Source organism: Gopherus evgoodei, chromosome 16 (assembly GCF_007399415.2).
Source record: "Gopherus evgoodei ecotype Sinaloan lineage chromosome 16, rGopEvg1_v1.p, whole genome shotgun sequence".
NCBI lineage: Eukaryota > Metazoa > Chordata > Testudines > Testudinidae > Gopherus > Gopherus evgoodei.
This window is the reverse complement of record NC_044337.1, coordinates 5,452,270-5,479,904: the sequence shown is the minus strand read 5'-3', so window position 1 is coordinate 5,479,904 and position 27,635 is coordinate 5,452,270. Positions and strand designations below refer to the sequence as shown.

The window sequence follows — 27,635 nt, the reverse complement described above, 5'->3', positions numbered from 1 at the left end:
TGTGGGGCCATGCAGGTGCCCATAGCGGTGCCACTGATCTGGAGATATATATTGTCATCAAATTTGAAATAGTTGTGTGTAAGTATAAAGGCACAGAGCTCAGCAGCCAGTTGTGCTGCGGCATCATCAGGGATACTGTTCCTGACAGCTTGTATTCCATCTGTGTGTGGGATGTTTGTGTAGAGAGCCTCTACATCCATGGTGGCTAGGATGATGTTTTTCTGGAAGGTCACCAATGCATTGTAGTTTCCTCAGGAAATCAGTGGTGTCATGGAGATAGCTGGGAGAGCTGGTGGCATAGGGTCTGAGTAGAGAGTCCACATATCCAGACAGTCCTTCAGTGAGAGTGCCAATGCCTGAGATGATGGGGAGTCCAGGATTTCCGGGTTTGTGGATCTTGGGTAGTAGATAGAATAACCCTGGTCGGGGCTCTAAGGGTATGTTGATTTGTTCCGGTGTTAGTGTAGGGAGTGTCCTGAGTAGATGGTGCAGTTTCTGAGGTCACCCTATGTAGACTAAAAAAACAGGAAAACTTAGCACAACCTCAGCTTGCAAGGGCTGTGTGTACACATGGTCAAATACTTTGGGCTCCAGAGAACTCTGAGGGTGTTAATTGGGTGTGAACTACACCTAAGAGGCCAATTAACATCTCTGGTTTTCCCTGAAGTCCAAAGTACTTGATCATGTAGACTTGCCCTGACTGACTGAACTTCTGGAGGGAGATGCTATCTAATGTCCACGCTGAGCCATTCACATCCCATACCACTGTGCACATGTCCTGCTGCACCCTGCTGGGGGCAGATCCAGCAGATCGCCAGGGGGAGCAGAAGGTGGTAGTTAATGGGGGGACATTCACTTTATGGAGAGATACTGCAATGGCTAAAATGATAGTTAAGCCCCATCTGAAGGCCCATCAAATGTTCACCCTCCCTGATTGAACTAACCTCGTTATCTCCAGACTGATTCTTGCCTGCATATTTATACCTGCCTCTGGAAATGTCCACTACATGCGTCTGATGAAGTGGGTATTCACCCACAAAAGCTTATGCTCCAATACATCTGTTAGTCTTAAAGGTGCCACAGGACTCTCTGTTGCTTTTTACAGATTCAGACTAACACAGCTACCCTCTGATACTTCATAATGAGGGCTCTTTAACTGAGCAGACAAAGGCGTAGCATGGAAGGCAAGGCTGGAAGCTGAAACTAGATAAATTCAGGCTAGAGATAACAAGTAAGTTTTTAACACTGAGGGTATGTATATACTACGGGATTATTCTGATTTTACATAAACCGGTTTTGTAAAACAGATTGTATAAAGTCGAGTGCACGCGGCCACATTAAGCACATTAATTCAGTGGTGTGCATCCGTGTACCAAGGCTAGCGTCGATTTCTGGAGCGTTGCACTGTGGGTAGCTATCCCCTAGCTATGCCATAGTTCCCGCAGTCTCCCCTGCCCATTGGAATTCTGGTTTGAGAGCCCAATGCATGATGGTGCAAAAACAGTGTTGCGGGTCATTCTGGGTAAATGTCGTCACTGAATCCTTCCTCCATGAAAGCAACGGCAGACAATCATTTCACACCCTTTTTCCCCTGGATTGCCCTGGCAGACGCCATAGCATGGCAACCATGGAGCCTGTTTTGCCTTTTGTCACTGTCACCATATGTGTAGTGGATGCTGCTGACAGAGGCGGTACTGCAGTGCTACACAGCAGCATTCATTTGCCTTTGCAAGGTAGCAGAGATGGTTACCATCCCTATTGCACTGTCTGCCCGTGTAAATTGGCGATGAGATGACGGTTATCAATCATTTTGTACCATTTGCAGTTGGAAATTGGCGATGACGGTTATCAATCATTTTGTACCGTTTGCTGCTGTCATGGGTGCTCCTGGCTGGCCTCGCTGAGGTCAGCTGGGGGCGCATAGACAAAAATGGGAATGACTCCCTGAGTCATTCCCTTCTTTATGTTTTGTCTAAAAATAGAGTCAGTCCTGCCTAGAATATGGGGCAAGTCTACTAGAGAGCCAGAGAGCACAGCCGCTCTGGGTCAGAGCCCCAGAGATCCCACAGAAATGATGAGCTGCATGCCATTCTAGAGGATGCCCCTGCAACAACCCCACCCGTTGCTTCCCTCCTCCCCCAACCCTCCTGGGCTACCGTTGCAATGTCCTCCCATTTGTGTGATGAAGTAATAAAGAATGCAGGAATAAAAAACACTGTCTTTTTAGCGAGATAAAATGAGGGGGAGGCAGCCTCCAGCTGCTATGATAGTCCAGGCAGGACATTAAAGGGTGGGTGGCAGAGGAGCGCAGCCTCCCACTGCTATGATAGTCCAGGCAGTACAGAATCTTTTCTTTAGACACGAAAGGGGTGTGGGGGCTGATGGAGCTCAGGCTCCAGTTGCTATGATGAGGACTGTTACCCAGCATTTTGTATCGTCTGCCAGGAATGACAGGGAGTCATTCCCATTTTTACCCAGGTGCTCCCGGCCGACCTCACCGAGGCCAGCCAGGAGCACTCACGGGATGATGGCGGTTTTCCACCATTTTGTACCATCTGCCATCAGGAAAGGAAGGGGAGGGGATGCTGCTGTTCAGCCCCGCAGCACCCCGTCTAACAGCAGCATGCAGTAGACATACGGTGACACCGAAAAATGGCAAGAAACGATTTTTTCCCCTTTTCTATCATGGGGGCAGAGGGGGGGGTAAATTGACGAGATATACCCTGAACCACCCCGGACAATGTTTTTGACCCTACAGGCATTGGGAGCTCAGCCAAGAATGCAAATGCTTTTCGGAGACTGCGGGGACTGTGGGATAACTGAAGTCCTCAGTACCCCCTCCCTCCCTCCATGAGCGTCCATTTGATTCTTTGGCTTTCCATTACGCTTGTCACACAGCACTGTGCTGTGGACTCTGTATCATAGCTTGGAGATTTTTTCAAATGCTTTGTCATTTTGTCTTCTGTAATGGTGCTCTGATAGAACAGATTTGTCTCCTCATACAGAGATCAGATCCAGTATCTCCCGTATGGTCCATGCTGGAGCTCTTTTTGGATTTGGGACTGGATGGCCACCCATGCTGATCAGAGCTTCACGCTGGGCAAACAGGAAATGAAATTCAAAAGTTCACGGGGCTTTTCCTGTCTACCTGGCCAGTGCATCTGAGTTCAGATTGCTTTCCAGAGCGGTCACAATGGTGCACTGTGGGATACCGCCCGGAGGCCAATACCGTAGATTTGCGGCCACACTAACCCTAATCCGACACGGCAATACCGATTTCAGCGCTACTCCTCTTGTTGGAGAGGAGTACAGAAACTGGTTTAAAGAGCCCTTTATATTGATATAAAGGGCCTCGTTGTGTGGGCGGGTTCAGGGTTAAATGGGTTTAACGCTGCTAAATTCGGTTTAAACGCGTAGTGTAGACCAGGCCTGAGGGTAATTAACAATTAACTGGAACAATTTACTTAAAGATGCAGTGGATTCTCTGTCACTTGAAGACTTTAAACCAAAACTGGATTTCTCATTCTAAAAGCCACACTCTCGCTCAACCACCTGTTGTTGCGTTGGATGCAGCAATCATTAGCTGAGGTTTCTCTGTCCTGTGTTAAGTAGGAGGTCAGTTAGATGGTCCTAACGGTCCCTTCTGGCTTTAAAATCTATGAACCTGTGAAATGGACAGGTCAGTTATGCAGAAACCATTTCCTTTCATCGGTTTTAAAGTCTCTACTTTCAGTTTTCACAAATGTCTCTTCTTTTATCGTGAACAAGGGTGTGTCAAGGCAGATGATTTATCTTCTCTATATCATTCCTTAGTTTCTATACCTCTATTTTATCCCTCCTCTATTTAAACACTCCAAATCTTTTCAACCTCTCCCCAGGGGTTGAGCTGGCCAGTTTGTGGTAGTTGGTTTAACTGTACATTTCCCAGGGCAGTTGGTCTAACTGCATTTTTCTTGTACTCAGAAATCTCTACATTCAATAAAAAAAAATGTAAATGGTTGTGAAAATGCCCTTTAACTTGTGAACGAATGAGCCTGAAATGATGGCTCTGGGAGAGATGTACACTTCCCCTAGTTATTGCCAAAGATCATTCACTGAAATTACTGATGACAATGTAGCTCTTTCACTGTCATTGAAAGCATGGGAGAAAGAGAAGGGACAATCAGACTGCGAAGAGCTACTGCGAGTGGAGTCTTGTTTGGGTGTCTTGGTTTGGCAAGCGAACTAGGGAAGCTTGGTCTGTGGGCAGAGTTCGAGAGAACATCTCTCTTTTTCCTTCCAATTTAATCCATCTCCCTTCATGCCTCTATTGGCTTCTAACCATTCTCATCATCTGTCACTAGACCCTTCTTTTCTGCTGTATCTTTCCAAGATGGGGTGACCAGTACTGAACAGCTGAACAGGGAAGGACATCATACCAATTTATATAATGACATTATATAAATTATATGTTATTTCCTGCCCCAGGTACCTTCACAGTTTTCTCTCTAGTGTCATTGCACACTAAGCAGGTGTTTTCACTGCAATGTCTACAGCTATGCCCAGATCTTTCTCCTAAAATGTTATAGGAAATGTAGATCCCAACACAAATCATTCCTCCCAGTGTGCATTACTTGGCGTTTGTCAGCACTGAATGTTACCTATCATTGTAATGTCCAGTCACCTAATATGCTCAGGTCCCGCTGAAGTTCCTTTCAGTCTCCCTTAGTCTTGATTTACGTAAATTTTCCCATCTGATTGCTCACCCCTTTTCTACATGATTAATTAATATACTAAACGCTGACTCTAGTACCAGATTCTGTTAATTGATCTTAGCTTTATTAATCTTACTGTTTGTTTTCTACCTCTTAGCCTGTTTTTAACTCATGACAGAACTTGACTCTCACCTTTCACAAATGACAACTTGTATGGGACTTTGCCAACAGCTGTTTGAAAACACAAAAAACTTGCTTCTTCTTTATTAAGTATTTTACTGGCACTCTCCAAGTACCACAGGAGACAGGAGAGGCCCATCTCTCCTTAACTGGAGCTGTATTTCCCCTGTCACATCATGGTCATCTAGACACTATATCTCTGTCTTTAATCATTGTTTCAACCAATTTTCCAGACACTGAAGTAAGACTCATTGGTGTATAAATCCTGGCATGATCCCAGCACCTTTTCTAAATGTAGGTACATTTGTTATTTTACAGTTCTGTGCTATAGTATCTTATTTTAATGAGCGATTGTATATATTTTTTAGCAGCTAGGTGGATTTGTTCTTAAGTTCTAAGTTCTTTCAGAATTCCTGGTGGTACAACTTCTGTCCTGGCAACTTGTTTCTCTTTAATGTAACAGTTTGTTCTAAGGCTTCCTTTTTCTCCTGTCTGTATCTAAGGGTGTCTGATATATTACTTGGTATGTTTCTGTACCCTCACTGAGTGAGAGTGGCTTTTAGAATCACCTTTCCAGTGAGAAAACTTGCATTTGCAAGTTCAAAATATTCTCTAAAATTTGCTTCTAAGGAGCTGTTTCTACAAATATTTCTGCCCATAAAGTAATTCATTATGATACACTAAAGGCCACAAACAAACAGAGCCAGAGCCAATGCAACTTCGTATTGAAATAAACATTGAACAGAACATGCGTGGAGATATCAGTCCAGAACCAGAATGCTGAGGAGAATCTGGCATCCTGCGTCCCACACAGACAAAGCCAAGATCTGGGGAGAGGGGAAAAACTGCAGTACCTTCATAGAGGTGAAGTTCCTCTGCCGGTCAAACTGAAACTCCATTTCGACAGAACCTGTGCTGAAGCTCTCATTCTTCCAGCCGACATAGTCATACCCTGGCCACACACGGTACTGGTGACTCTGTGTGAAATCGTCCAGTCCCAGTACGCCATCTGTTAGCTGGCCCAGACCTCCATACAAATGCCTAGCAAGAAACGGCTCATGGTTAGACAAAGCACCAGAGAAGAGAGAGAACAGAATCATAAAAAGAACAGGAGTCCTTGTGGCACCTTAGGGACTAACGAATTTATTTGAGCGTAAGCTTTCGTGGGCTACAGCCCACTTCATCGGCTGCATAGAATGGAACATATAGTAAGAAGATCTATATAAACATATGCCAACTCTAAGAGGCTAATTAATTAAGATGAGCTATTATCAGCAGGAAAAAAAAAACTTTGTAGTGATAATCAAGATGGCTCATTCCAGACAGTTGACAAGAAGGTGTGAGGATACGTAACATGGGATAATAGACTCAATTTAGGTCTATGCATCTGATGAAGTGGGCTGTAGCGCACAAAAGCTTATGCTCAAATAAATTCGTTATTCCCTAAGGTGCCACAAGGACTCCTGTTCTTTTTGCGGATACAGACTAACAGCTGCTACTCTGAAACAGAATCATAGACTCTTCCAGGTTGGACTGGACCTCTACTCCTCTCTTGGTACTGAGAAAGGATTGATTTCATTATACCTACGACACCCTGGAGAGATGAGTACCTAGTTTCAGTCCTAACTATCTCCTGAATGTTCCCAGTCACTCCTTGATCCAAAGCAGCTTTTTCTGTTCTGAGGGACAGTGAGAAGCCTTTTCTCTACTCCTGCATGAGACGATGCAGCCAAGCGGCCAGTGCAAAAGCAGATATTGGAGAAGATATTACCGGGCTCAGAGCCTTTCCAGAGTTTGTTAAGCCCCTTTGTGGATCAGAACACAAGCAGCTCAGGAAAATAAACATGTAGTTTTCTCTTGCTGAGAGGTTTAGGCAGGGCCAAGCCCTGCACTGGATAAGGCCAGCAGTTTGGGTGCTGATCTGAACCATTTGCCAGTGAGAGCACAACAGCCATGGACAACCCTTGAGAAAGAAAACGGAGACTCTAAAAAGGGACATTTCAGTTCCACCAGATAGGTGGGGCTCAACTCTGGGATTTTTGCCACTAAGCTGTGGAGGGGCCGTGTGGAGCTGCCTGCCGAGAGACAGCGCTGGGGAGATGGTCACAGGAAGGCTTCTCCTTGTGCATGTGGAGTGCACAGTCTGCTCCTCTCATTGGGCTGGCACAAATTGCTGCACTGGCTCTGCTCCAGGGGCTTGTGCGGTCCCTGCCTTCTCCCCTCCCCTGGGAGAGCAGGAGTCAACGGTCCCTGTGCACCACCGGGCAGTTACCATGGAGACCCTTGTACAGATGTGCAAAAGGGCAGTCTCTTCCCTGCCGCTGTGCACCTGAGCAAGGGACCTCCAAATCCAGCCTGTAGACAGTAACACACCCAAACTCTGACTCTCTTGAGAGATGGTGGCTTTGGATTTGGACAGGAATTTCCAGGACACCTGAGTTAACCTCTTAGATGGAAGAGCCCCTATGGAATGAGGATAACATACTTCAGACATTTCGCTCCTGCAGACTATTCTAATGCCCTAGAAACCCTTAACAGAGTTTCAGTATGGGCCTGATTGTGTCTCCTTGATCTGTGCCTGGAACTCACCTGTGCATGGAAGGGGATCGGCAACCTCCAGGGCAATTTTTCAGACTAATAGTTTATTTGCTGAAAAATTCACTTGCAGTCAACCCAAAACCATTTGTGACTTTGATATGGAGGAGGAGGGGGCAGGACCCACCTTACAGGGCACTTACTTGCGATGTGTGGATGCAGATCTAAATGACTGCTCTGGTGCAGGGATTTGAACCCCTGTGTATCCTAACTGCCAGGCTAGCCTGAGATGGGGCCTTTTCACCTGTTGAAGCTGTTCCACTTTGTATAAATAATTAAATATTAATTGGTGTAGGGACTTGAACTTGTGTTAACTCCCCCTGCCCTGAGGAGTTCCCTAACCACCAGGCTACTGACTCATTCTTATCCTTTCTCTTTGGATAACGAAACTGTCAGACATTAACAACTCTCTATTCAGCACCTGCAAACTGAGATTTTTTTCAGAGCCTTTTATCTTATCCAAATTTCAGCAGGTTTTCACAGGGACAGACTGCAAAGGGCATTTCGCTGGCATGAGGGTGATCCGGCGGCAAAATCTTATGTCCCTGCCCTACAGCACGGAAGCTCTAGAACTTCTCAATGAAATGGTTGTAAGACGTTTTTAACATGTGCAGAACAAAATATTTTTCCTTAATTTCATTCTTGGAAACAGCTGACCTGTTTTTGCTGAAACTTAAAAAAAAAAAAAATCAGCCTGAAACAGACACCCAGCATAGAAAACTGTTCGAGTTTGGCAAAGTTAGAACAAACTGAAAACAGGGTCTTATAATGGGAAGATTCTCTATATCCTAGTAAGGAGGGAAGGAAGGAAGTTGATAAAGTACTGGTAGGAACTGAAGAGAAAAAGTCAAATGAAAGAGAGTCCCATTCAATTACATCACATAATGGCAGACAACTGACAGATTTCATAAGTGCTTGGATACAAGTTAGAAGTCTAAATACTAAAATGGGTGAACTTGAGTGTCTGATATTAAATGAATGTATCACAGAAACCTGGTGGAACAATGATAATTGATGGGATATGGTAATACTAGGGTAGAAAATACATAGGAATGACAGAGTAGGTCACACTGGTGGGGGAGTTACACTATATGTGACAGAAAGGATACAGTCAAAGAGAATAAAAATCTTAAATTAATCAAACTGTACTACAGAATCTCTAGAGATAGAAATTCCATGCTTGAATACTAAGCATACAGCAGCAGAGATATACTAGTGATCACTTGACCAGGATGGAGATGGTAATTGTGAAATGTTCCAGGAGATTAGACATGCTATACAAAATAGAAAACTCAATTAATAGCGGAGAATTTCAACTATCCCCATATTGACTGGCTACATATCACCCCAGGATGGGATGTAGAGACAAATTTTATCGACACCATCAATGACTGCTTCTTGGAGCAGCTACTCCTGGAATCCACAAGAGGAGAGGCAATTCCTGATTTAACCCTAAATGGAGCACAGGATCTGGTCTAAGAGCTCAAGATAGCTGAACCACTTGGTAAAGTGACCATAACAATTACATTTAACATCCTTGTTGAGGGAAACACCAAAGAATCCCAGCACAGTAGCATTTAATTTCAGAAAGGGGAACTACACAAAAATGAGGAAGCTAGTTAAACGGAAATTAAAAGGTACAGTCCCAAAAGTGAAACGCCTACAAGGTGCATGGAAACTTTTTAAAAGCATAAGAGATGCTCAGATAAAATATATATCCCAAATTAAAAAAAAACAACATGTAAGAGGACCAAAAAAGTGCCACTATGGCTAAACAACAAAGTAAAAGAAACGGTTAGAAGCAAAAAGGCATCCTTTAAAACTGGAAGTTAAATCCTACTAAGGAAAATAGAAAGGAGCATTAATTCTGGCAAGTCAAGTGTAAAATTATAATTAGGCAGGCCAAAAACGAATTTGAAGAGCAACTAGCCAAAGACTCAAAAACTAACATCAATAAAATGTCTAAATACATCAGAAGCAGGAAGCCTGCGAAACAGTCAGTGGGGCCACTGGACAATCGAGGTGAGAAAGGAACAGTCAAGGACAATAAGGCCATTGCGGAGAAGCTAAACGAATTCTTTGCATCAGTCTTCACCACAGAGGATGTGAGGGAGAGTCCCACTCTTGAGCCATTATTTTTAGGTGACCAATCAGAGGAATTGTCCCAGATTGAAGTGTCAGTAGAGGAGATTTTGGAACAAATTGATAAATTAAATGGTAATAAGTCACCAGATCCAGATGGGATTCACCCAACAGTTCTGAAGGAACTCAAATGTGAAATTGCAGAACTACTAACCGTGGCTTCTGTACCAGATGACTGGAAGACAGGCAATGTGATACCAATTTTTAAAAAAGGCTCCAGAGGCAATTCTGCCAATTACAGGTCGATAAGCCTAACTTCAGTACCAGGCATATTGGTTGAAATTACAGTAAAGAACAGAATGATCAGACACAGAGATTAACCTGATTTGTTGGGGAAGAGTCAACATGGCTTTTGTGAAGGGTAATCAGACCTCACCAATCTATCAGAATTGTTTGAGGGGGTCAACAAACAGGTGGACAAAGGTGATCCAGTGGCTATAGTGTATCTGGACTTTCAGAAAGCCTTTGACAAGGGCCCTCACCAAAGGCTCTTAAGCAAAGTAAGCAGACATGGGATAAGAGGGAAGGTCCTCTCATGGATCAGTAGCTAGTTAAAAAACAGATAACAAAGGATAGGTATAAATGGTCAGTTTTCAGAATGGAGAGACATAAATAGTGGTGTACCCCAGGGGTCTGTACTAGGACCAGTGCTGTTCACCATATTCATAAATGATCTGGAAAAAGGGGTAAACAGTGAGGTGGAAAAATTTCAGACAATACAAAACTACGTAAGATAGTTAAGTACAAAGCAGGATGTGAAGAGTTACAAAAAGATCTCACTAAATGGAGTGACTGGGCAACAAAATAGTAGAAGAAGTTCAGTATTGATAAATGCAAAGTAATGCACACTGGAAAACATAATCCCAACTATACACTCAAGAAAGAGATCTTGGAGTCATTGTAGATAGTTCTTTGAAAATATCCACCCAATGTGCAGCAGCAGTCTAAAAAGCTATCAGAGTGTTAGGAGCCATTAGGAAAGGGATAGATAATAAGATAGAAAATATCATAATGTCACTATATAAACCCAGGGTACTCCCAGTTTTGCTTTCCCCATCTCAAAAAAGATACATTAGAATTGGAATACGTACAGAGAATAGCAACAAAAATTATTAATGGTATGGAACATCTTTCATATGAGGAGAGATTAAAAAGAGTGGGACTTTTCATCTTGGAAAAGAGATGACTAAGAGGGGATACAATAGAGATCTGTAAAACTGTGATTTGTGTGGAGAAAGTGAATAAGGAAATGATATTTACTCCTTCACATAACACAAGAACCACGGGGTCACACAATGAAATTAATAGGCAGCAGGTTTAAAACAAACATAAGGAAATACTTCTTCACACAACAGACAATCAACCTGTGGACCTTGTTGCCAGAGGATATTGTGAAGGCCAAAACTATCACAGGGTTCACTAAAGAACTAGATAAGTTCATGGAGGATAGGTCGATCAATGGCTATTAACCAAGACGGTCAGGGATGCAAACCTATGTTCTGGGTGTCCCTAGCCTGTTTGCCAGAAACTGGGAGTGGAGGACAGGGGATGGATCACTTGTTAATTGCCCTGTTCATTCCCTTTGAGGAATCTGGCACTGACCACTACAGGAAGACAGGACACTAGCCTAGATGGATCATTGATCTGATAGTGTGGCCAATTTCATGTTCTTAAGCATGCTGGTAAAAGTTAGCCTGCTAGAGTGGGAATTCTCCTTCATGGACAGCAAGGAAACATAACAGCTCTCCTGAATCACAGCGGCTACTCTTTTCACATAATGAACATCCTTCTATGATAATCCCAATATCACAGATCATGCCAAGTCATTGCTCTGGTCTTGGTTCACCTCATGAAATTCATTATGGACTTTGCTATTATCCCTGGCTACTATGATGATGGGCAGTGATATAAAACCCATAGAATCATAGAAGATTAGGGTTGGGAGGGACCTCAGAAGGTCATCTAACCCAACCCCCTGGCTCAAAGCAGGACCAATCCCCAGACAGATTTTTACCCCAGTTCCCTAAACAGCCCCCTCAAGGATTGAACTCACAACCCTGGGTTTAGTAGGCCAATGATCAAACCACTGAGCTATCCCTCCCCCCCAAAGATAAAGAGAGAAAGATGTAATTGAGAATTTCTTTTTCTGGCACTCAGGAATGACCATTGTTCCTCTACCAAAGAGAAGCCCTGCTCCTTCATAAGCCAGGGACATCATCTTTCTCTTCTTTTGGCCATGTTATTACTACTTGGAGCTGTGAAACTCCTTTAGTGACTCCTTGAACGGCTGCTGTGCTAGCAGGCCTCCCACCTGACAGCATATATCCATCTCTCCTCTGCAAATGAGTCTTCCTTTTCTGGAGGGGATTCGATGGTTATTGTGAATGTCATCTCCACCAGGACCCTCAGCCTGTGTGGGTGTATTGTACTGTGAGGCTGTGCATCTGAAGCTGCAGAAACATTCTCCAAAGGTGTGCTAAAGGATGGCTTCCTAAAAGGTGCCTCCAAAGGCTTGTGATCGGTCTGAATTAGGACTGTTATTGCTGAAAGTAAACTAATGAAACTTTCTCATTGCATACAAGGCTGCAAGCAACTCTTTCTCACTCTCTGCTTAGCTTTGTTCTGCAGTATTAAGCTCTCGTGAGGGATCTGCTACTGGCTTGGCTTTCTTGTATTAAACCTGTCTCATCCCATTTTTTAAGGCATAGAACTTGAGAATTGAGAACTGTTGGGGTGTGGAAAGGGGCTGGGTTACTGGAATCTAGAAACTTCTGGAAGGTAAGCAGGGGCAAGATAATATAATTCTACACCAAGATGGCTGAGTCTTTTAGTTGCTAATCTTCACTGCTGAAGTCACTGGATAATTGTTTCTCATTCTAAATGTAGTAAATGTGAATGCTACAGATCAATACTGCTAATGGGTGACTATGTCATAGGGCTCGATTCTGCCACCCATACTTACCCTGAGTTGTATTTTACTCATTCTCAGACTGGATGAGCTTCTGAAATCAAGGATCCCCTGGTGATGGTGCATCTTGGCACTAATGACACTGCATCATGGGATAACTCATAGATTATAGATAACTGCAGGGAACTGAAGAAGAATGTCCAAACCATCTTCTCAGAGGTCGTTCCTGTCCCATGAGCAAAGGAAGGCAGAAGATTGTGGAAGTGAACCACAGGCTGTGAAGTGGTGTAGGGTAAGGTAGAGTAACACTGGTCCTCTTTCTACAGGAAGAGGGGGCTAGTCAGTGTGGATGGTCTCAATCTCCACAGGACAGGCTAGCTTGTGTAGTCGGGAGGGCGTTATAGTAATAGCAAATGGGGAGGATGAACAGAGGGAAGATATGAGGACTTAGTTCAAAATAGAGATTTTGAGAACATTAATCAAGAAGCAAATAGACATGAAGAGAAGAAATTAATGGCCTACCCACCACTGCTAGGAGCTTGGGTAACAAACCAGATGAGTTGGAATTGCTTGTTTATGAACATAAATTTGATCTAGTTGGTATTACTGAAACCCGTTGGAAAGATTCACATGACTGGAAAGTTAAAATCAATGGCTATAACTATGCTTGGCAGATTGCGATTGGTCCTGCTTTGTGCAGGGTGTTGGACTAGATGACCTCCTGAGGTCCCTTCCAACCCTGATATTCTATGATTCTATAATTATTTTTTTATAATTCTGATGGATAATATCAATGTTTATTTTTAAGCATTTTAATTTTTTTATCTATTAAATGTTCATAGTTGCAGGAAATTATGGGCCATCAGACAATAATTATTTAATGATAGTAGATGTTGAGATTCAAAAAATTAAAGCTTTGTAACCATTGAAGCAGAAATTGTCAACATCAGAGTGTAAAAATATCCAAAGTAAATATCTGAAATCAAACTGAGGAGATGTTTAGCACACACTTGCCCAGAAAGGGTTAATGAAGACTGAGAAGGGCGCTAATTCACCCCACAAGCCACAGCTGAGGGGAATCAGGTGGTTAAGTAAACCCATGACTGAGACAGGCAGCCCAGCTGAGGAGGAATGAGCTGGGCCGGGACTATAAAGACAGGGAATTGGAAGCAGAGGTGTGGCTGGGAAACTCTGCAGTTGCTCCCTGGGAGAAAGGAGGTGCTTTTGAGCTAGTAAACCCAGAGAGCGGGGGAAGGTAGAGTAGGGCTCAGGGAAACAAACATTGAATGCTAGCAAGAGGGTCCCTGTAGTAGAGGGAGGGCCTGGGTTCCCCTACCAGCCACTGAGGAAATGGCACCACAGGGCAGTGATTGAGACTGCTTGTGTGTAGAGAGACTTTGAAAGACTTCACTACCCTGGAAGGGGAAAATGTGTAGAGTGACCTGGCTGGAGGTCTCATGCTGTGAGAGAAGAGGTGCAGACCCAGAGAGAGAGGCGGAGAGACGGCATGCAAAGAGGGCTGACCTGGAGACATGGCACGGAAGGGCTGCTGACCTCTTGAGCTATTCTCCAGCAAGACCAGGAGGAGGTGCCATCCTAGCAGTGAGTGAAGGGCCCCATCACAGTTGGTGGAAAATGCGGGCAGTGATGGTCACCCTGATACAAAAGGAGTCTGAAAGACTGTGCAGGAGATTGCCCCTGATAGAACGGGAGTGTGAGAGACTCAAAGACGGTTTGAGACAGCCACCCCTGATACAAGGGGAATAGGAAAAGCTATAGAGGCAAAGGGACAATGGAGCTGCCACGTGCAGAGGCCTTCTTTGTGAAGGGTGGGTGTACCCTCCCATGCTGGACCACAGAGCTGCCACCCTCTGCCCCCTCTATCACCTGATCTCCTCAATGCCAGTGCAGGTCTAGCCAGACCCCCAAGTTGTAATTCTGAGGTCCCAATGGTGGTTAGACAACCTCAGTCTTGGAAGCAGCTGTAGTCAGCATTACCTCTGTCTTGCCTAGACTGAGCATCAACCATACGGCAGTTCCCTCCACCCCCACCATGGAACAGCAGATGGGTTAGCAACATTAGTGATCAACAATAGCAAAGGCAGCTGACATATCTAGTAGTACAAGCAGGAGACCTGATCACTGTCCATCGCTAGGAGATCGCTGACCAACGCAAGAAGTGCAGCCTCGGAGTCAAACCCAGGTTTGTAGTCAGCCTGACAAGGGTCACAGGGCTCTGACGCAGACAAGTACTGCGAGAACTGTGTTGTCACAACTCCCTCCATCCTTTTAACCAAAAGAGGAAGGCAAAAACCTGGACAATAGCTGGCCATATAACAACGATTGTATACAGACCCCCTTCATCCCGTCGTCTCCAGCAATGGACCCAGTACTTTCCTGCTAACCTTCACCAGCCAGAAGGGCATGGGTCTGATGCACTACAGGCCTGCATGCCCTTTAGGGACAATATCTACCCAACATACCACCAGAGGAATTAAAACAACCACATCCCTCAACTAGCAAAGTGGCCGATTCCAGAAGGATTCTGGGACTAAAAGTATAGCGATAGGCTCAGGGACAAAGAGGAGACAAGGTGCAGAGTGCCAGAGAGAGACCAGGGTTGCCAGTCCCACCTGCGCTCCTGGAAGCCATCGTAGGTTGAGTCATTCAGGTAAATGATGGGAAAGCCAGGGGCTGCTATCGTCCCTCCCTCAGGGATGCTGTAGGACGCCAAACCATCTAGAAAAGAAGGCCACAGAGCTGAGAAAACACGTCAGCAGCAGCTTGTCGTTTTCTCTGTCCACAGGATTTCCTCCTTCTTCTTGATCTGAGCAAACACTTGTCAACAGGGCGCTGTAAGGGCCTGGCACTCACTGCAAGAGTGGGGTAGCCAGTGTGTCCTCGTCACAGTGCTGGGGACAGGCAGCCCAGGACCTTGGGTAGCCCCTGTAGAAAGAATATGGAAACGGTTCCTTACCAAACCAGATGCAGCCATAGAGTTCCACCCTCATGCAGACAGTCATGGGCAGCTCCGTTACAGGGATCACCCGGATATAACGGGCAATGATTGGGGGCCGAAGATCTTTCAGGACCACATCATATGTATCAATGTTGCCTTGAATCACCTGGAAACAGAGGATGACTTAAGTGACCAGCTGCAGACACAGCAGGACACACACTCATGGCCTTAAATGCAGCTGGAGAGAATGCGCCTGGAAAACAAAACACTACTGCCTGACTCCGACACCTGCAGAGCCCCTCACTGCTGTGTGCGGGGCGGGGAGCTTGGGAGAAGCTGGGCTCTGCAGTTTGGAGACAGTGGGAGAAATTCAATTCTGGTGTAAATCCGGTGAAGTGAATAGACTTAAACAAAGGATGATTTTGGCCAGAATGGTTGGCATGATGGGGCCCTGAACCCTCTGCCTTACCAGCTGACATCTCTTTTTCCCCTCACATTAGAGGCTGTTCATGATATAATACATGATAAATTTAAAAAAATAATTATTATTGATAAAAACAATCTGACAACATGAAGGAGTAGCAAGAGACTTGTGATTGCTGGTGATCCACCAGCAGAACCTTTTGTTATCCAGGATGTATGTCGTTCATTAACAAGAGAATCAAAAGCTGGCAATCAATGTTCACTGTGCTCTAGTGTCAGAGAAAGCAGCTCATTATGACCTGCTGAGCATTTCCAGCGATGGAGAATGTCACTGCAATAGTTAGCATTCCACCCAGAGCTGGATTAAGGTCTGGGCCTTCCAGGCCCAGGATTTGGAAGTCATGTGATTATGTCTGAATCCCAGCTACATTAACAGAAAAAAACGGTCGCTTGTTCTCATGGGTGTTAAAAAAAATCTTGAAGACATGACCTGGGTGTAACTAATGTAGCACCATCTGCCTGAGTCTGAAGAGAGTCCAAGACAATAGCTCTGAGAGGGGCAATAGTCCTGAGGATAACCAACATAGCCTTCTTTTAAAGACAGGCATCCGGCATACCTCCTATCCTACCCAAACCATCCCCTGACCTACTGATCAATAGCCAATCCACCCCCATTCTGTATGCCCTCCCCTCCTCAGACAAGGGTGCTCAGGGTGGAGGCCTGCTGCACTCAAGACAGCAGAAAAGATGGCTCTGCAGTTTGTAGGTTAGGTGAGGGGAGGAAACACCCCTGGCTAGTGGGAAGGTGGTGGGCACATGGTGCCAGACCTGGATTTCAACATGTCTTGGCTGAGCCTCCAGGCATGTGGGGCCTAGGGGTTAGCCAGGTGCCTCAATCTCAGGTGAGAGGAATGGCTGGTGCTTGAGGCTCAGCTATAGAGAATTGTGCCGCATATCCTAGTAGACTGGGGACTCAGGCCCTGCGGCAGAGCCCTTGGCAAGGTTTGGCACTGGCAGAGGTGAGATGCCCTAGCGACAGGCAGCAGGCAAAGGTAAAGGGGGGACTGTATCTCCTAGAATTCAAAGTCTCTGCAGCTTTTACAACTGCTGTGGAAAGCCCAGAGGTTGTGTTGAGGGGAGAGGAGCCCTGTAACCCGCCCCTCCACACACACCCACCTGCCTGCCCTGCCGATCTTTCCAGGAGATCCAGCGTTCCCCATTGCGGCTGTAATCGATGCGGTAGGCACGGGCGAACTCTTTGCCTGTGGCACGGGCATGCCGTCCCTGCGTCCCGATCAGCGTGATGAAAAAGAGCTTGTGCAGATCGATTTGGAGGAACTGCACATCTTCTGGCTGCAACAGGCCTGCTGGGCACCACGCGCCATCCCCTTCTTCTCTCTGCAACCTGATGGGGTGAGAGATGCACACCTAAAAGGCCTTACTCACAAGGATCTAGCCTTCCAAGCACTCCTCCCTCCCAAGGAAGGAACTGCAGCATGAAGGGCACTATCCTAGCCTGTGTTCTTTGGCACAGACACTGTGACTTCTTCAGTCCAGCCATAAGCCACTCCAGGGCTTCTGCAGCATTGTGAGGCCCCAACAGCTGACATAGTCACTTTGGCATAACTTATTGCTAGCACGTCTTCTTTACACTGCCATATTTGGTACCCAGCCTCCTTTCACAGCATGGGGGGTGACAATGCTTGAAGTGCCTGTGTAGAAGAGACCTAAAACATCACGTCAGCTTTTCATCTGCAAATTGCACTGTATATACAGATATCTGCTATGATACAGAAACAAACACAAAACCTAGGGTAAAAGCATGTTGTTAGAGGGCTTTCCCTTCACCCCTGCCCTGGTTCTTGTCATGCAGACAGAGAGCAGAAGACTAGAAGTCTGGACAATGCGATGTACGGACAATGCGATGTTTATTGGGCTTTGTTTCAAGCAAACATATCCACAGCGCTACGCGCCAGCAGAGTCTGTTTCCCAGTGTCCCCCTTCCCGGCTCTGACACCGCAGAGCATTTACCCCGCATCCCCCTCCCAGCTCTGACACCGCAGAGTGTTTACCCCACATCCCCTTTCCCAGCTCCAACACCGCAGAGCGTTTACCCCGCATCCCCCCTCCCGGCTCTGACACCGCAGAGCGTTTACCCCGCGTCCCCCTCCCGGCTCTGATGCCACAGAGCGTTTATCCCGCGTCCCCCTTCCCGGCTCCGACGCCGCAGAGCGTTTACCCCACGTCCCCCTTCCCGGCTCCGACGCTGCAGAGCATTTACCCCGCGTCCCCCTTCCCGGCTCCGACACCGCAGAGCGTTTACCCCACGTCCCCCTTCCCGGCTCCGACGCCACAGAGCGTTTACCCCGTGTCCCCCTTCCCGGCTCCGACGCCACAGAGCGTTTACCCCGCGTCCCCCTTCCCGGCTCCGACGCCACAGAGCGTTTACCCCACGTCCCCCTTCCCGGCTCCGACGCCGCAGAGCGTTTACCCCACATCCCCCTTCCCGGCTCTGATGCTGCAGAGCGTTTACCCCGCATCCCCCCTCCCGGCTCTGACGCCGTAGAGCATTTATCCCACGTCCCCCTCCCAGCTCCGACGCAGCAGAGCATTTATCCTGCGTCCCCCTCCCAGCTACGACACCGCAGAGCGTTTATCCTGCGTCCCCCTCCCAACTCTGATGCCGCAGAGCGTTTACCCCGCGTCCCCCCTCCCAGCTCTGACACCGCAGAGTGTTAACCCCACGTCCCCCTTCCCGGCTCTGACGCTGCAGAGTGTTAACCCCTGTCATAAACAGATAATTAAGGGTTAATTTCTCTTTTACCTGTAAAGGGTTAAGAAGCTCAGTAAACCTGGCTGACACCTGACCAGAGGACCAATAGGGGGACAAGATACTTTCAAATCTTGGTGGAGGGAAGTCTTTGTTTGTGCTCTTTGTGGTGTTGTTGTTCACTCTCGGGACTGAGAGGGACAGGACATCAACCCAGGCTCTCCAAATCTTTCTGAATCAGTCTCTCATGTTTTAAACTTGTAAGTAATTAGCCAGGCAAGGCGTGTTAGTCTTATGTTTGTTTTCTCAACTTGTAAATGTTTCTTTTTGCTGGAAGAATTTTACCTCTGTTTGCTGTAACTTTGAACCTCAGGCTAGGGGGGACCCCTCTGGTCTATAGGAGTCTCATTACCCTGTAAAGCATTTTCCATCCTGATTTTACAGAGATAATTTTTACCTTTTCTTTCTTTAATTAAAAGCTTTCTTTTTAAGAACCTGATTGATTTTTCCTTGTTTTAAGATCCAAGGGGATTGGATCTGGACTCACCAAGGATTGGTGGGGGAAAGGAGGGAGGATAGTTAATTTCCCCTTGTGTTAAGATCCAATGGGATTGGATCTGGATTCACCAGGGATTGGTGGGGGGAAAGGAGGGGGATGGTAAATTTATCCTTGTTTTAAGATCCAAGGGTTTTGGATCTGTGTTCACCAGGGAATTGGTGAAGTCCCTCAAGGCAACTCAGGGAGGGGACGAAGTTTTGGGGGGAACAGAGAGTGTCCCAGACACTGGAATTCTGGGTGGTGGCAGTGTATACCAGATCTAAGCTAGTAATTAGGCTTAGAAGTGTCCATGCAGGTCCCCACATTTGTACCCATAATTTCAGAGTGGGGAAAGAAACCTTGACAACCCCGCGTCCCCCTTCCCCATTCCCACCTCCTCCTTCTTAGCAGGCCCAAATATACCTGCAGTGCACATCCCTAGTCACACCCCTTACAACTCATGGTCATGTTCCATTTTGGAGGGTCGTGAGTCTGGGGTCTTTGTCCCACTTCTTTGGTATCCATGGGAGGGTTAAGGAGTGAGGTCATGTCTGGCCAAGGCCAGGCTTTTCTTTGACTTTTAGTGTTTCTTATGCCTCCCTCCCATCCCCCCTTGCCCTTCCTAACTGGTTGCTTGACCTTGGCTTGAGAGAGCCACTAGGCAGCCTTCCAGCATGTGCTCATACACTCCCACCATATCCAAAACACTTGAGTTCAGTGCTTCTCAAAGCCGGTCTGACACTTGTTCAGGGAAAGCCCCTGGCAGACTGGGCCGGTTTGTTTACCTGCCGCATCTGCAGATTTGGCAGATCGCGGCTCCCACTGGCCAATGGGGGCTGCTGGAAGCGGCATGGGCCGAGGGATGTGCTGGCCGCCCTTCCTGCAGCCCCCATTGGCCTGGAGCAGCGAACCGCAGCCAGTGGGAGCCGCAATTGGCCAAACCTGCAGACGTGGCAGGTAAACAAACCGGCCCGGCCTGCCAGGGGCTTTCCCTGGACAAGCGGTGGACCGGCTTTGAGAAACACTCCTTTCATTCATAGAATCATGAAGATTAGGGTTGGAAGAGGAGGATCTAGTCCAATCCCCTGCTCAAAGCAGGACCAACACCAACTAAATCATTTTATCTCATCATTTCTTTTCACCCCATCTGCTTTGTGAGCAGAAGCAACACAATGTTTTTGTTCTTTGTTCACATATTAGTAAGGAACCCCAAATTCTCCCTCAAGCTAACAAACAGGCCTATATCCTAACACATGCCATATGGCTGCAGAGTCAAAACCTCCACAGTTAGGAAATGCCCAATAGACGGGCTGGGGGGATGGTGCTTACGGCTGTGTAGTGAATGAGGACCGCACAGGTGGGTGGGTCTTCCTCAGTCGCTTCAGAAGTTGACATGCACAGGATGGTATTTGGTTACAGTAACTGACACCCCACCTCCGATAAGTGGGTTCTATCCCCGCATCTCCCCTTGACTTGCGGGGCAGCAATAGCTCAGGGTGTGTGGCGGACTTCAGTTTAAGAGGAGCTTTAAACCTTTACTTTGTAAAAATCTTATGTAACCCCCGCCACCAAGTGCAGAATATCAAATGTGAGCCCTGAATTGCTTATGTTTAATAAAAATGAATTGAAGCGGCAATTTTTCACTGTATTGTCTCACTTTTCTTTGTCCCCTTTTTGTAAAGAAATCTAAAGCACCTGGGACAGACCCTGTCCTTTGGCCACATTGCTGCTCCTCGCGCTGACTCCTAGAATATCAGTTATACATCGGGAGAGTTTGTCTAGACAGCATTTCATACCCATAACTGAACATTTGTGTGCACAGCTGAACCTCACAAGCTTGACGATAAACCTGACACAGCATGAGAACTCAACCTAGACTCACCGAATACCTGTGCAGCCGAGGCCAAAGTTCTCTGAGCTGGGAAAGAGGAGAACAGGAGTTGAAATCGCCCATCCTCTAAGCGGTGTTTAAATTCCTGTGAACCTCACTGCCTTACTTTTCACTACAGCCAGGACCATCAACCTAGAAAGCAGCCAGGGAGATCTGCTGAACATTCCCTACCCTTTTCATTTGATAAATGAGTTAATAGAGAGCAGACCCAGCTCTCTAATATGACAACCCCCATTCTTATCCACTGCACCACACTGCTTTTCAGAACGGCTAAGCCAGTTGTGGTTACCCTATCTGTAACCACTAAAAAACCACACTCCTCTCCCAGAGCGAAGGACAGAATCCAGGGTCCCTGATCCAGCTTCTGCTCGTGCTGACTAGTAAACTGCTGTGTTACCCACAGGGAAATTGTGTTTCAACTCTTCCTCCAACGGCTGGTCTAGAACGGGCCCAACATCTGTTCCTGTGGTTCAAATGGTAAGGCCCTAAGCTACCAATGAGAAGGCTGAATGGTCAAACTGTGCTGCTGACCTTTGTGGGTGGATGACAGGGCTCTGGTGAGGAACTCTTAGGGTATGTCTGTGCTGCAAAGTGAAGGTGTCGTGCTAGGCAGACCTCTGTTAGCCTTTGTCCAGCTAGCCCAGAGAACAACTGCTGTGCTGATGTGGTAGCATAGGCTAGTAATCAGAGTGCAAGCCCTATAGGGATCCTGGGCACAAACTCTGGTTGCCAGCACTGTTGCCAACATCTATACAGCCATTGTTACCCATGCTAGCTGGATTAAAGCTAACCCTAGTATCTCTACCTGTGCTACGCTCACACCTTTGCTTGCAGCAGAGATATATGCTTGCAACAAGTTTTACACTGGGGGGGGGGGAAGATATTCTGTAAATTGTGGTGAGACTCCACCAATTGCACATTTTGCTTGTTGTAATCCACTGATGAGCATGAGTGTTGTGTAAACTGGAGTAATAGTAATAGGATGAAATTTAATAGTGAAAAGTGCAAGGTCAAGCATTTAGGGATTAATGACAAGAATTTTAGTTATAAATGGGGGACACATCAGTTGGAAGTAACAGAGGAGGAGAAGGACCTCAGAGTATTGGTTGATCACAGGATGACTATGATCCGCCAATGTGATATGGCCGTTTTAAAAAAGCTAATGCAGTTTTAGGATGCATCAGACGAGGTATTTCCAGCAAAGATAAGGAGGTGTTAGTACCGTTATACAAGGCACTGGTGAGACCTCATCTGGAATACTGTGTGCAGTTCTGATCTCCCATGTTTAAGAAGGATGAATTCAAACTGCAACAGGTTCAGAGATGGGCTACTAGGATGATCCGAGGAATGGAAAACCTGTCTTATGAAAGGAGACTCAAAGAGCTTGGCTTGTTTAGCCTAACCAAAAGAAGGTTGAGGGGGGATATGATTGCTCTTTATAAATATATCAGAGGGATAAATATTAGGGAGGGAGAGGAATTATTTAAGCTTAGTACCAATGTGGACATAAATTGGACACTAGGAAGTTTAGATTTTAAATTAGATGAAGGTTTCTAACCATTAGAAGAGTGAAGTTCTGGAACAGCCTTCCAAGGGGAGTAGTGGGGGCAAAAGACATATCTGGCTTTAAGACTAAGCTTGATAAGTTTATGGAGGGGATGGTATGATGGGATAGCCTAATTTTGGCAATTAATTTAGCAACTGATCTTTGATTATCAGCACGTAAGTATGCCCAGTAGTCTGTGATGGGATGTTAGATGGGTTGGTATCTGAGTTACTACTACAGAGAATTCTTTCCTGGGTGCTGGCTGGTGAGTCTTGCCCACATGCTCAGGGTTTAACTGATTGCCATATTTGGGGTTGGGAGGGAATTTTCCTCCAGGGCAGACTGGCAGAGGCCCTAGAGGCTTTTCGCCTTCCTCTGCAGCATGGAGCATGGGTCACTTGCTGAAGGATTCTCTGCAGCTTGAGGTCTTCAAACCACAATTTGAGGGCTTCAATAACTCAGACTAGGGGTTTGTTACAGGAGTGGGTGGGTGAGATTCTGTGGCCTGTATTGTGCAGGAGGTCAAACTAGATGATCACAATGGTCCCTTCCGACCTTAAAGTCTATGAGTCTGAGAGTCCCCCTCTGTGCCCAGTACACCGAGGAGGTGAATCTGTGACAGTTCTGGCTCAAAACTGGCACAAGCTGTAAATAGGCATATTCTGAGCTCTGGAGATCATCAGTTCAGCCCCAGAACTACCCTCATTAGCTGGCAGCTGCCTCCTGTATAATGTGACAGCTGGAGTCTCCTACCACTCACAATATAACAACATTTCTGAAGACCTCAATGTGTGCACAAGACTCTCTTCACATTCATTCTGCTGCAGAGGAGTCAGAGACCTTCTCTATCTCCCTTCACAGTTTCTGAGACTTTATTACTCTCCTCTGTGATCCTAGCACAATATCTCCTTTTGCTGCTGGTTACCACATTAATATCCTTAGACATATGCCAAATATCATTCCCAACCATCATTTCAATGGGAATATTGTCCACCACCCCTACAATCAAATCACCTTCTACATCTCCCACTCCACGTACACTTTTGCTAAAAGTATAGGAATCCTAGATCCTCCCGCTACCATAAGCTCTGCCATTAGGCCAGGTAACATGTCGCTCTCTTGGATCACACTCCGCGGAACCAGAGAAATCTGTACACCAGTCTGTCCACTCGATGCACTCTCTGCTATTGATCTTGACAACCACAACAAATTCCATATTTGGCTCTGCAGGGCCAGTGCCCACAAAACTCATCAAGCAAACCATAGGTGCCTCTGAGGCTTCTGTGCTGATGACAGCTGCATTGACATGGATGGGCTAGGGCTAAATTTCTTTCACCTTAGGGCACTGATTTTTCAGGTGCTCAGTAAAGAGACATTTGGTAACACCTTCTTGGGCCCTCCCCTTTCACAGGCGATTTCTGATGAGGATTACCAGGAGAGGAATGATTCTGGGGGAGTGAGTGCTTAGGCTCCTAACCACTCTCCTTTCTCCCAGGGGTAAAACAGAATCCCCCTTTAGACTGGGTTTGTGCCCCTCCTTCTGTGGCTTGCGCTCAAGGGACATCTGGGCTTGCACAAAGGCATCAGCCGGTGTAGCCATCCCTGCTACAGATTTTACAGATTTAAACCACAGGCAATTTTTTACATCACTGCATATACTCAAGAAATGTCCTTGAGCAATGAGATCAAGCAATCGGTCATAATCCTCAGCCCCTTTTCCTTTTCCCCATTTTCTTATTAGGTCAAACATCTTATGAACATATTTACTGTGACTCATGCCAGCTCTCCTTTAAAGATCCCTAAATGTCACTCTATACACTTCAGGAGTAATTTGGAACCTTTGTCTAACAGTTTCCTCAAATTTAACAGATATTAAAGCTTCCCGAGTTGGCATTTCATTAAATACATTCAAAGCTTTACCAGACTTTCTTGTCCTCAGGAATCTTATGAACTTCACAAAGCTTTTCAAAAGTGGGGAAGTACTCTTCAATGCAGTCTGTTCTCTTTGTAAGCAGGACACAGCTGGTCCCAGCTGTGGATTCCTTCAGCGGAGGGAGATGTCAGTGACTCTGGGATCTTTCCATGTTTTTCTAAGAGTTCCAGATTGTATTTTCTCTCTTTCTCCTCAATGTCCCCTAGCTCCCTGGCTCATTTATGGGCTTCACCTTCCCTTCCCTTCAGCTCCATGGCTCTTCTCTGAGAGGCTTCTTCTCTTTCTTCTTTTGGCTTTTCAGCTTCCAGCACAGCAGCTGTTTCTTTCGGTCTCATTTCTGCCTGCCACATCTGGTACTGGTGTTATCTCTCTTTTTCTCCTGCCTCCAATCTGGCCAGCTCTAACTTTGCAGTTGTGCCACTGCTGCTCACTTTTATGCTTTACTTTTTTATTTCCCTCACCCAAAATAAGCAAACAGAAAATAACAAACTGGAACCCTTCTTTGACTGCCTCCAGCCATCCCACTGGAGGAGACTGAGTTTTCAAATGATACCTCACAAGGCATACTTTGTACAAAATCTATTATAGTCTTGAAAAAGGGGTGAACATAGTGGTACAGACTGTCACAATTATCCACAGACCAACAGCAATAATTCAGGGGGGTAAGGTTGGAAGTAAGTCATCAGTCAGTCTTTTTACAAGAAGGGTAACGATGAAAAATGGAAATGTGGTAGTGCTGAAAAAGACTGAAATATTTCTTGACAGAGAAAGGAATTGATTTGACAATTCCTTAACTGAATATTTCCCAGATTTTAAGGCACTCTGCTGATTTTAAAAAAAATAGGATTAGAACAACCTTAATTGAACATAAAGTCCAATGAAAGATATTCCATCACCCACCTTTCTCTTTAATATTCTGGGATCAACATAGCTACAATTATACTGCATACAACAATTCCCACTGGTCTCAACTGCCAGCTGGAGCAGAGAGATAGGTGCTCACTAAGGTATACAGGGCTCGGAACACAGACGGCTTTAGCAGGAATAACCAATGTCTGCATTGCAGGAACTGCTGTTTATGGAATGCAGATGCAATATGCTCTGAATGCAAGACACTGCTAAGTATGCAGCCACCCATCCTCGGGGTCTGAATAACAGTGAAAAAGTTCTTCTAAAGGAACCATGACCATCTACTTGCCAAGCAAAGATGAATGAAAGCTCTCTTGGTCACTGCTGCTTACCTGGCCATCCAGAAACAGACAAAGAAGCAGTAGGACTCCTGTGCTACAAATTGTGAATGTTCCCCATTGATTGATGATGCTAAAAGTCCCAGCTGCAAGAGTGACTTTGTGTGGTTCACAGTTTCAACCAAGTTGTCTGCAACAGCCAACCTGAAACACCAGCTGCCAGGGGCATTACCTGTGTCCACCGGAAAAATCACAAGTCCTTTGGTCACCTGTTTATGCTCTATCTTTATGCAAATATAGTAGGTAGGCGGTGAGTTTTAATAAGGCTGACATTAGGGAAAGAGGATTTCATCTTAGGCTAAAAGATTTTCAGTCCAATTTTATATATTTTAGAGTAAGATTGGATTGCTTTCGCAAGGGATTAACTCACCGTGCATACTGGGGTCCTGTGGAGTCATACCACTGACTGGAGGCCGTAATGTCTTCATCTCGGATGGTCCCTTCATGCATCCCCAAAGGGTATCGGCATATTGCTGGAGGGGGAACAGGAGCAGGTTAAACATCAGTACCAGACTTTTAATTTGAAGCACAAGATAATTTTGGTTAAAAGCCCACCCTGGTTAGGAGGAGAAGGGAAGACAGTTTTATAATAAATAGAAAAAAGGAGAAGCAGACAGCAATCAATATATATTAGAAGAAATGGAGGGTAGCAAATTGATAAGGGAAAACTGATTAGGGAAAAATCCAAAGCTGGCAGAGCCAAGGACAAGGTGGTGATTTTTAAGTAGATCAGGAGCAAAAGAAATCTTAACAATGGTATACACACAGATTAATAGATTTTAAGGTCAGAAGGAACCACTGTGATCACCTAGCCTGACTGACTGCTTATCTCAGGCCAGAGGATTTCTCCATTACTAGGTGGAGATGGTCAAATCATTCATAATGATACAGAAAAGATAGAAGTGTTCAATACACATTTCTGTTCTGTATTTGGAAAGAAGCTGGATGATGCATTTGAATCCCCTGAACTACTTTCCAGTCCGCTAGTACCTAAGGATGATGCTTAACTGCTTCTGCTAGGGACAAACATTTTAAATCAACAGGCCTGAATAACTTGTGTCCAAGAGTCCTAAATGAGTTGGCTGAGGAGATATCTGTGCCACTGGTGTTAATATCTAATAAATTGTGGGATACTGGAAAAATTCCAGAAGACTGGTAACGTGCTAATGTCATGCCAGTCTCTAAAAGGGGCAAGCAGGATGGTCTGGGAACTACAGACTGGTTAGCCTGACATCAGTGCTAGGCAATAATGGAAAGCTGGTACAGGATTTGGTCAATAATGAATTAAAGGATGGACCTATAATTAATGTCAGTCAAGGCGGTTTTATGGAAAATAGCTCTAGTGAAACAAACCTGAATTTGGTTGATAAGGGTGGCCAAGCTGGCAAACCAGGTGTCAGTTCATGCCAAAGCCCCAGGACAACTCGCTTGTGTAATGGTACAGATCAAAGTGATTGTTAAATGTGTAAGAGTGTATCTGGTGTTTAAACTTCATGAAAACCTAATGTGATGTCACATGCATTATTTTCACTTACCTGTGTCCTTTTATAATGTAGTAGCAAACTTTGCTTGTGTACCCCCAGGGCCACCCAGGGGGGGACAAGTGGGGCAATTTGCCCCAGGCCCCCACGAGAGTTTTCAGGGGCCCTCATGAGAGTTTTTGGCGGGTCTTCGGCGACAGGTCCTTCAGTGCCACTGAACACACCCAGAACTAGTGAAGGATCCGCTGCCGAAGACCCGGAGCTTCTTCCAATCTGGGTCTTGCAATTCAGCAGCGAAGGCTTCTTCCACTCCGGGTCTTTGGCTGCA

The 27,635-nt window shown here is 45.8% G+C and overlaps 1 protein-coding gene across 2 annotated transcripts in view; it reads right to left on the bottom strand.

The window, feature by feature from the left end:
• Window positions 1-27,635, bottom strand: part of LOC115636145 (discoidin domain-containing receptor 2-like) — a 156,226-nt gene that overhangs the window by 48,465 nt on the left and 80,126 nt on the right. For both annotated transcript variants that reach the window (XM_030535895.1, XM_030535896.1), the window contains 5 exons: window positions 26,197-26,299; window positions 17,078-17,306; window positions 15,497-15,644; window positions 15,153-15,258; window positions 5,729-5,915 (listed from right to left, as the gene is read on the bottom strand). In XM_030535895.1, coding sequence (XP_030391755.1) covers window positions 5,729-5,915; window positions 15,153-15,258; window positions 15,497-15,644; window positions 17,078-17,306; window positions 26,197-26,299 — 773 coding nt within the window. The remainder of the gene's footprint in view (window positions 1-5,728; window positions 5,916-15,152; window positions 15,259-15,496; window positions 15,645-17,077; window positions 17,307-26,196; window positions 26,300-27,635) is intronic.